The following is a 9,660-nucleotide window of genomic DNA, read 5'->3' as shown; positions in this document are numbered from 1 at the left end:
AGGGTGGGAGGGGGTGAGAGGGGAGGGTACCAGGGATTGAACTCAGGGGCATCTGACCACTGAGCCACACCCCCTGTCCTATCTTATATTTTATTTAGAGGCAGGGTCTCACTGAGTTGCTTAGCACCTTACTTTTGCTGAGGCTGTCTTTGAACTTGCGATCCTCCTGCCTCAGCCTCCCAGCCACTGGGATTACAGGCGTGAGCCATGGCACTCGTTTTATCTTTTCTTATATTTTCAGGTGTGATAATGATATTGCTATTCAATGAAATTATTTTTCTTCATGGCACAGTTCTCAAGAATGAAACAACACAACTCTCTAACTTGTTGAATAAGTAATCAGTGTACTTTCTAAGAGATAAATTCTATTATTTGTTTCCCTTTAACCATATTTATCTTTTCTCTTAGGTGAACTTCCAGGAACTTTCAGGAGACATTAATAATGCTAAAGATACAGTTAAAATATTAAACTATAAGTATTTTTAAAATACATTAAAAATGAGACTTTCCCAAAGTCTCATATGCTAAAGGCGTGGTCACAAGTCTGTGGCAGGGCTAGGAGGTGGTGGGACCTTTAAGAGATGGGGCCTAGTGGAAGGGAGTCAAGTCATTAGGGGTTTACCATTGAAGGAGGTATTGGGACTCTAGCCCCCTCCTTCCTCTCTTTGGTTTCCTAGCTGTTATGAGGCAAGCAGCTTTGCTCTGCCACATGTTCTCCATCATGATGTTTTGTCTTGCCACAGGCACCAAAGCAACAGAGCCAACAAACCATGGAGAAATCTCTGAAACCATGAGCCAATATAAAGCTTTTTTTCCCACTTAAGTTGATTTTTTTCAGATATTTTGTCACAGCAATGGAAAGCTGACTAACCGGGATACTTAGTATAATCAATTTAAGATACATTTACAAGAAGAAAATCATGGAATTATAGGATTTTAAAAAATGGAAGAGATTCCCAAGGGTTTCAGTATGTGCTCTTTGGGGACAAAACACCAGATGAAAATGTTGAGGAGGAGAAAATAGTCTTGAGTTTAGCTTTGGCTCCATAGTCATTCTCAAGTTAATTTGAGTTCTGTCTCAACCCTTTCTCAGCTATGCATCCTGCACTAACCAGTCCTGAAAAAAGTTCATGTGGAAGCAACGGCAGTTCTAGTTCTTTTGGTTTATATTCAGAAGGGACTGGGTGCTGCTTTATGTCCTCCTTGCCCCTGAGTCCACCAGGCATCCAGACAGCTCTGGCCTGCTTACCTTTTCTTTCCTGCTTACCATTAGGAAAATGTGCACTCAGTATTTTGCGTTTGGTAAGTGGACTTCTCTAACTAGATCCAAGGATCCAGAAGATCAGTTTGAGATTTGTAATGAGGGGGTGAGGCATTATAATAAAAAGACAGGTAAAAACAAGTGTTGGTGAGAAATAGAAAAAATTCCAACCCTTTAGATAGGTGAGTTATATACTCTGTGAATTATTTCTCAATAAAACTGTCAGAAATAAAAAAAGGCATCTGTATTTTATATTTAATTTTGTCTTCTGGTACTTCTCTGGCTAGCTGGACATTCCTATGTCTAATTCTGCTCCAAGTCCAGCCAATAGCTAATGTAGCAGAGTAGAAATTGAACTCACTGCAACTTGGGCATGAAGGGAAAATACACGTTACTTATTTAGTCTATCGTTCTGAAGTCCAACTGATGGACAGTGGAGAAATTAGTGACATGCTGAGTGTGTGGTGTCTGGGAAGCCACTATGCTGGAAGGACTGGCTGGGACGGAGTCACCTGCAACTAACACACAATATTCTTGCTGCCACTACATCCACCCAAATTACTAATGGACAGGGCAGTTAGGGAGGTGCTTCATATGTATGATCTGAATTTTTGTTTTGGTTCTTGATTCTGTTCCTTGTTTTGGACTGTGATCCATGTGATTTAGGACTTGCTGTGAACTCCTGCATGTATGTGCTCTGTAGCCTACAAAGGCTCTCTTGACTTCTGACTGCTGGCTCTGTCTTGAACATTGGTTCCCTGGCAGTGTCTCTGTGTCTGGGTTTGCTGTACTCCTGTGGCTAGTCACAAAGGTTCATTGTTTTGGTGTCTGTCTTGGCTCATCTCATCTCTATGATCAGTAGTTGGCCAGGGTGATAAAATGATTGTTTTGTGGCTTCCTGAAGCTCAATAGAATTCATGCACTAAGTCCCTTCATCCAAAACTATTTAAAGCACTCTAAAATGTTTTAAATAAAAATTACTATGTGTTTATAATTTTTTTTATTGATGATGATATGAACACTTATTTTACTTGTAAACCTGTATTATGTTTGTTTGTTTGGAAAGAGAACTGCCTGGCTGTATTGGTGTTTTGGAAGAAGGTACAAAATCATATTATATGAATTGGCTCTGATGGAGATAAACAGTAATGTACATTTACTTTTCACATTCTTTTATTTTGGCCAAACCAAATCAGTGATGTAATAGTTCAAAATAAAATTTGGAGTACTTACTGGTTGCTTTGAGTAATTTATATTTTAAAGAATTGTGACTTCTACAAACAACCAAAATTATTTTAAAATTTGTATTCATTTAGGAATGAAACTTAGAGTATCTGCCATTCTTTTTTTTTCTTTATCTGTTTTACAGCATGTTTATTTCTGTGCCATTAGACATTATTCAACATTCCTATTTACAGTGGCTATGCAGAGTTCTGGAGTGTTCACTGAATTCCTTATCATGGGATATGTATTTTGCATTGCTCCCTGAATAATTTTTCCTGTGATAGACCATACCATTATAAACAATACACCGGAGTCTTTGCACATTCATGACACTTTCCTTAAGATAATTTCCCAAGTGGAATTTTGAAGTGAAGCAGAATGCACGTGATTGAGGCTTGGGATGGGCATTTCCCAGTGGCCGTTGAAAGTGAGTGTCTGTGCACAATTCCACCAGCTGTGCAAGACTGCCCATGCCTATCTATCACTCTGGCTAATACTTAGTGTTGTGTAATTTTTCAGCTGGATAGGAAAATGGGGTTTTCAATGTTCTCTTTTTAGTTACTGGTGAGGCTGAATATTTTCATATGCTTATTGGCAATTTGTTGTTTTTTGACGAAGTTTATTGTATATATTTGAGGCTTACAACATGATGTTATAGGATACATAATGTGTAATAATATGAGGCTTACAACATGATGTTATAGGATACATAATGTGTAATAATATGGTCACTCTACAGCAAGGTGTGTGTGTGTGTGTGAGAGAGAGAGAGAGAGAGAGAGAAAGAGAGAGAGAGAGAGAGAGAGCTGGTATATCTGGCATTCTTAGTGTCAATGCTTGGGTAGTCATTTTTATTACAAATAATACTTTATTTTGGAAAAATAGACATTTTATGAGAATTTTAAGAGTATTTAACATGAGTGTATATTGAGCTTATAAAGAGACCAACTTGATTAAAATATTTTACTACTAAATGAATAAGAATTTGAGAATGAATCTGTTACATAGACTTTTAATTTTTAGACAAATCATTTGTCAGTAATATACACACACACACCACACATATGCATACACACACACCACACATATGCATACACACACACATATATATATATATATATATATATATATATACTCAAACTTATGTTTATTTTTAGAAATAATCTGTTTATTTTTAGAAATGTTGCCCTAAGATTCAACAGGATATAATTTTCACATTATTACCTAAACCAAATCATACTTGTTAATTCATAAATGTTTATATCTGAGAAGCAAAAGGTTAATAAAGACAATTTAAAAGAAGTGTACTCTTTTGATTATTTATTTACTTATTCAGATATCCAAAAGGATTAAAAGGTATAAAAAATGCTTGAGTTATTTCCTAACAAGTCTAAAGCAGCTGTAGAAGAAATGTGAATAGAGTGAGGTAAAATTACACAGATCTCTAGACTAGATAAATGCAATGGTGATAGAGAATAGCCAAGAAAGAGAAGGAACTATAAATACCAGAAGATGAGTGAAATGTTAAAGGACTGGTTTAGTCCAAGTCCCGGATGGATATGGCCATCAGGGTGGAAGGGTATGACATAGGAAAAGTGTGTTACAGTCGTAAGCACTGCAATGAGTTTATGCATCATTCACATACCACTCGTGCCTCTCATTCCATTCATCTTGGTTGGGATACAGGTTAGACTGTTGTATCAACATATGAAGACTCAAACAAACCCAAGTCAAGGGAGGAGGGACTTGGGTTTTGTGTCCCCACTGATACAGTATGAATTGGGGACAATTGGCTGCTCACCAGGTTTGAGAAGGGGTCACATGGAGAGATCAACTCTTTCCTGGATACTACATAAAAATCAAGGGCAAGAGACTTCTTTGTCCTTGGTTTTAATTTGATTTATTAAACAAGGTTGTTCTCAAAGTGTGGTCGGTATTAGTAATACCTGGGAACTTGCCAGAAATGCAAGTTCTAGACTTAATGAATCAGAACTGCTTGAGGTGGGGCCCAACAACTGTGTTTTAACAAGCACTCTAAGGGATGCGAGGCAGTTTAAAAAATCATGGATTTAATACAATTTTTTGAAAGGGAATATCAGCGTATATGTTTGACTTTCCTTTTTTCTTGTGTTCTTCCTGCCATCTCTCTCTCTCTTCTATATACAATTCCTCAGCACTGGAAAGGAGCAAGCTTTCCTTTTACTTGACCTAATGTAACATCCTACTACCATAAAGCACGAATCCTCATATCTACATTACATAGCATGAGCAAACAGACTGTGAGAAAGAACCCTGTGGACTTGGTTGCACAGAGAGAAGGAAGATATTTGGAAAATAATCTGGATTCCTGCATGATCCTATTTTGAATGCCAGAAGCTGAGCATTACTTTTGTCTTTGTATCCCTTCTTTAAGATGCATTAATTTCCAGGGACTGGGGTTGTGGCTTAGTGGTACAGCGCTTGACTAGCACATGTGAGGCACTGGGTTCCATCCTCAGTACCACATAAAAAAATAAACAAAATAAAGGTACTGTGACCATCTACAACTAAAAAAGAAATTCACCAAAAAGGTGTATTAATTTTCAGTCCCCCTTCCTGAAATGAATATCTTGAACTGACCATTGCAAGGGTCCTATTCTCAGAACAATAAGAAAAGAACACATTATTTTCCAGGTATGTATAACCCAGTTACACATACAGTTATCCCTCACTATCAGCAGAGGAATGATCAGAACAACCCTCCTGGATACCAAAATCTGCAGATGCTCAAGTCCTTTATATAAAATAGTATAGTATTTCATAGAGCCTATGAAATACTGTATCTTGTACATCCTCTTGTATGCTTTTTATTATCTCTGGATTACTTACAATATCTAATACTGTATAAATGCTATGTAAATAGTGGTTATACTGTAGTATTTAGGGAATAAAGGTAAGAAAAAAGTCTGTACATGTTCAATAAAGATGCAATTTTCCCCAAATAATTTAGATCTGAGGTTGATTGAATCCACAGTTATAACATCCAAATCCTGCCACAGATGGGGAGGACCCACCCTACAGTGTTCATTTTTGGCAGGAGTCTGGCTGCTACTCCTATGTGTTCCACAGGAAGAAACAGTACTGAGCATCAACAACGAGAGAGAGAGAGAGAGAGAGAGAGAGAGAGAGAGAGAGAGAGAAATAGTCAAGAATGGAGAATTTCTAATTCTGGTTCCTAATTCTGCCAGCCTCCTCAGGGGAGAATGTCGTTTCCCCTGTTTATAAAATAGAGATAATATCCTGAATGCAGCATTACATAAAAAAGGCATTATTTTCACTTCTTCCTCAAATTACTTACCAATAGTAATTTGTCTTCATTCTCAATGTATGTTAGAACTTATATTGACAATCATATAATACAAAACATTTCAATTTTCATTCATTTAGTGTTTCCTGTGGAAAGAGTTGCCTGGTAAACAAAAATGTAATTATTGTAAAGAAATAACTCTAAGTGTGCTACATTCATATGGTTGTAAATTAGCAGTCTTCATTTTTGAGAATGGGGAGCTTAGAGAGTGGGACATTATTCTTGCCTCTACCTATTCCATTCTTCACACGTCTGACTTTTTCAGTAATCATTCTTGGACTGTAAACGGCATGGCCCTCTTTTTGGGCTTCCCATTGCATTGAGAGTTAACATCGACTTCCTCAACATGTGCCTTGAGCTCTGCTGCAGAACCTCTGGCTTTTCCTCCTCATACTGATTTTCTTTCTGGTTCTTGAAGAAACTGAATTCTTCCCTATTCCAGGGCTTTGGGATATTCCCGTTGTCAGGAATATTTTTCCTCTAACCATTTGTGAGGTTAGTTCTCACTTATTCCTAATTTCTGCTAAATGTCTCTTCCTCAGACAAGCTCATCATGATTTTAGGATTTTCTGTTAACTGACCATTTCACTTCATATCAGTCGTCACAATTTGTAGTCATGTATTAATTTGTTGCTTATTATTTTGTCTACGTTAGATTATAAACTTTAAAACATCAGAGATCATATCTATTTTTTTTTACCTCCCTATACTCAGGGATCTGGATAGTGCTAGACACATAGCGGGTGTTCCATAAATGTCTAATGATGGGATTATCAAATATCATATAGAAAATTGGGCACTATGGTTTGAAATGTAAATGATAAATTATAATTTTAAAAACATTACAATTTATTAGATTTGATTGTTCGCAAGTGAGTTGTATTTCTCAATTTGCAAAGCAGTTATCTGAAACTCAGAACATACTGCCATACAGAAAAACTGTCGTTGTTGATCCAAGCCTGCATTTGCTGAGAATAACAGTTACAGATCTCTTGCAAACTTACCTCCATGCAAATATCTGTATCAGGAAGAAGATGGACAGGAAGAAGTTTACAGTTTCCAAGTCAGAAATCCTAGTTTTCAGTCTCCATATAATTTTTGAGGTCTTGGTTTTTGTGTACTTAAGAAATAATGTATTAAGGTGATTTTTAGTTCTTCTTTCTTGCTGTCCTTTTCATACTCTCAATTTTTGCAAGAGAGAGACAGAAACATTGCTATAAAGTTGTGCTCAGTGTAAGGGGCAGTCTTAAGTATCAGAGAAAAGGAACAACATGCAGTAGAAGTTTGGAATATGTCCTCTGAGCACCCACTGAGACCTCAGCACAGAGGGGCGGTTCCCAGTGTAGAAATGTGTTTGTGTGGATGTGCATGGGAGGTGGGAGTGGGCTGGGAAGAGGAGAGATTCTACTTGGAGGAGGGGGAATGACCCTGGGTGTTTTTTCCCCCCGTGTATGCTGGAGTGTTCCCTGTTTAGTCACAGCGGCAGCTGCACAGCCCTAACTACCATTGGAATGTTGGCTCTCAAAGACTCCATCAACAGGCACAGAAGTGGCCACCCACAAATGCAAATGTATCTCTTAAAGAGTCCAACGTTAGTGGTCATCTTAAGAACAATTATTCACTGCTGTGCTCTCTTTTCAAGGTCAATTCAAATCAAATTTAATTTTGCTTTCAAGTCCCTCTCAGACACAGAAAAGCATATTAGACTTGGAAAGGCCCAAGTGGCTAAAAATTTCCTGACCAGAACAGGAATTTCCTCCACACCCTGACAGGTGTTCCTCTTGTCCTTGTTTGCTCACCTCTTTGGACAGCCCACTTCATATCCCACTTCATATTTGGACAGGTCTTATTGTTACATATTTCACTTCCTTACCCTGTGATGAAGTCGGCCTCCCTGAACTTTCACCCTATTCGTCTTTGTTCTGCTTTTTTGGAGCTATGTAGAATATATCTAATCCTTCTTCAAAATGGCAGTTCTTCAAGCATCTGAAGACAGCTGTCATATCTCTACCCCTAAATTTTCTTTTTCAGGTAAAATAGCCTCAGATCTTTCAATTGTACCTTTTGTAAATAGTGTATTCATGTAGGGACTCTGACAGGTGGCAGACTGTTTTGTTCAGCTGATTTGTTTATTCAATTATTTGTTTTTCTTGCATGTATTCATACGAATAAATAGACTATTACAATAATGATAATGCTACAAACAAGAGAGAGGTACATGGTTCAACAAGTGTGTACACTCAGGCAGAATTTGAGCCAGGCAGAAGAAGTCAGCCCAGGCACTCTTAGGAGATCAAGGTTGAACTGGGAGCTGATGGACAGGAAGAAGTTAACAAGGTGAAGAGGGTGTGTGTGTGGGGGGTGCTTTCCAGGCAGAAGGAGCAGTATTTATAAAGGTTCTATGGTTGAGGGACCTGTGATGGAAACATCACTTGTCCTCTTGGATCTTCAATTTCTGCATTTTCAAAGAATTATAATACTTTCTCTCTTATTAAAAGGATGGTTTTGAAGACCCATGAGATGGATACCAGTGTGCTATGAGCCATACAGTATTATCCATGACAGAATAGATCCATAACCCAGCCAGGCCCGTTCCCTTACTGTTTACCAAGAGACATTCCTACTTCTGTCTTTTTTGCTTCTGATTTTCCTTCCCCAGAAAGTAGTCCCTGTTTCTCCAACCCTTTTAGGGTTGCAGTGCATCTTACATCCCAGTTCCTTTGGGCCCTCAGGCTCAGGTTTGTTTCTGTAGGGTGAGGGCTAAATGCTGGGCTTGGAGTCTTGAGTTTGATTTCTGTTTCTGCAACTGACTACCTAGTGGACTCATTCAGATTACTTTTCTTATATTCAATTTCTTTATCTACCCAAAGGGGATAATAATGGTAACTAATTCATGAAGTGGTGGTTAAGGTGCAAACAAAATACAGAGACCAGTTTCAAATAAAGTGGGGGTGGGAGTGGGGGTTATTTGGATTTAGGCAATAGGATTGCAATCCTAGGAACACATGCACAGGTCAGAGTGGCTTCTGAACTATCCAAGGGACATATGAAAGGTTAGCATTTCATCCAGTAAAAGAAATGTTATGTGAGGTGTTTTGGACTTGCTATTATGTAAGAGTTGGCTAAATCTGGTTGGTGAGTAGTTGCAGTTATGATGTAAAACTAGTCTTAAAGTCATAGCTGGCTGTTCTATGGATAGCTGCTAAGTAAAATAAGTCTTGAAGTTATGGCAGGTTGCGTCTTTGGACTGATATTAGGAGATAGTTCCTTAGGACACAGGCTCCCTGGCCTGAGTATTTTTTTTCCCTATGATTCCTCAACCCCTTTTTAGCACAGAGGGACAGAAATTACTCCACTATGGACAGTAATTTTTCACGTACTTATAAAAGAGAGCATTTCCTAATCATCGTTATCTCAGCCTGCAGGTCCTGCACCTCCTCTCTGGCCTCTAACCTCCCGACCTCATCCTGTCCCCACCCGCTTTTTAAAAGTCATTCTTTGTGCCACCCTCTGAATATCCCTACTGACTAAGAAAAGTCAGACCAACATCATTAATAACACAGAGAGAAGATGTTTTCATTCTGCATTTGGAAATAATCATCCTCCTTTTTATCCCCAATGGCTCAGTAATTCTTATAAACATATTCTTTTTTTGGGGGGGGGTACTGAGGATTAAACCCAGGGTGCTTAACTACTCAGCCACATCTCTAGCCCTTTTTATATTTTATATTGAGACAGGGTCTCACTAAGTTGCTTAAGGCCTGGTTGAGTTCAAAGCCTGCTGAGGCTGGCTTTTTTTTTTTTTTTTTTTTTTTTTTTTTTTTTTTTT

The 9,660-nt window shown here is 38.1% G+C and overlaps 1 protein-coding gene across 1 annotated transcript in view; it reads right to left on the bottom strand.

The window, feature by feature from the left end:
* LOC107144432 (high mobility group protein B3-like) overlaps positions 1–9,660 on the bottom strand; it is a 14,111-nt gene that overhangs the window by 1,971 nt on the left and 2,480 nt on the right. Inside the window, exon 2 of the mRNA XM_048785926.1 lies at positions 6,836–6,849. Within this exon, the coding sequence (XP_048641883.1) occupies positions 6,836–6,849 (14 nt within the window). The remainder of the gene's footprint in view (positions 1–6,835; positions 6,850–9,660) is intronic.

This window comes from Marmota marmota, unplaced genomic scaffold, assembly GCF_001458135.2.
Source record: "Marmota marmota marmota unplaced genomic scaffold, marMar, whole genome shotgun sequence".
NCBI classification, from domain to species: domain Eukaryota; kingdom Metazoa; phylum Chordata; class Mammalia; order Rodentia; family Sciuridae; genus Marmota; species Marmota marmota.
This window is presented reverse-complemented; position numbering and strand designations above follow the sequence as displayed.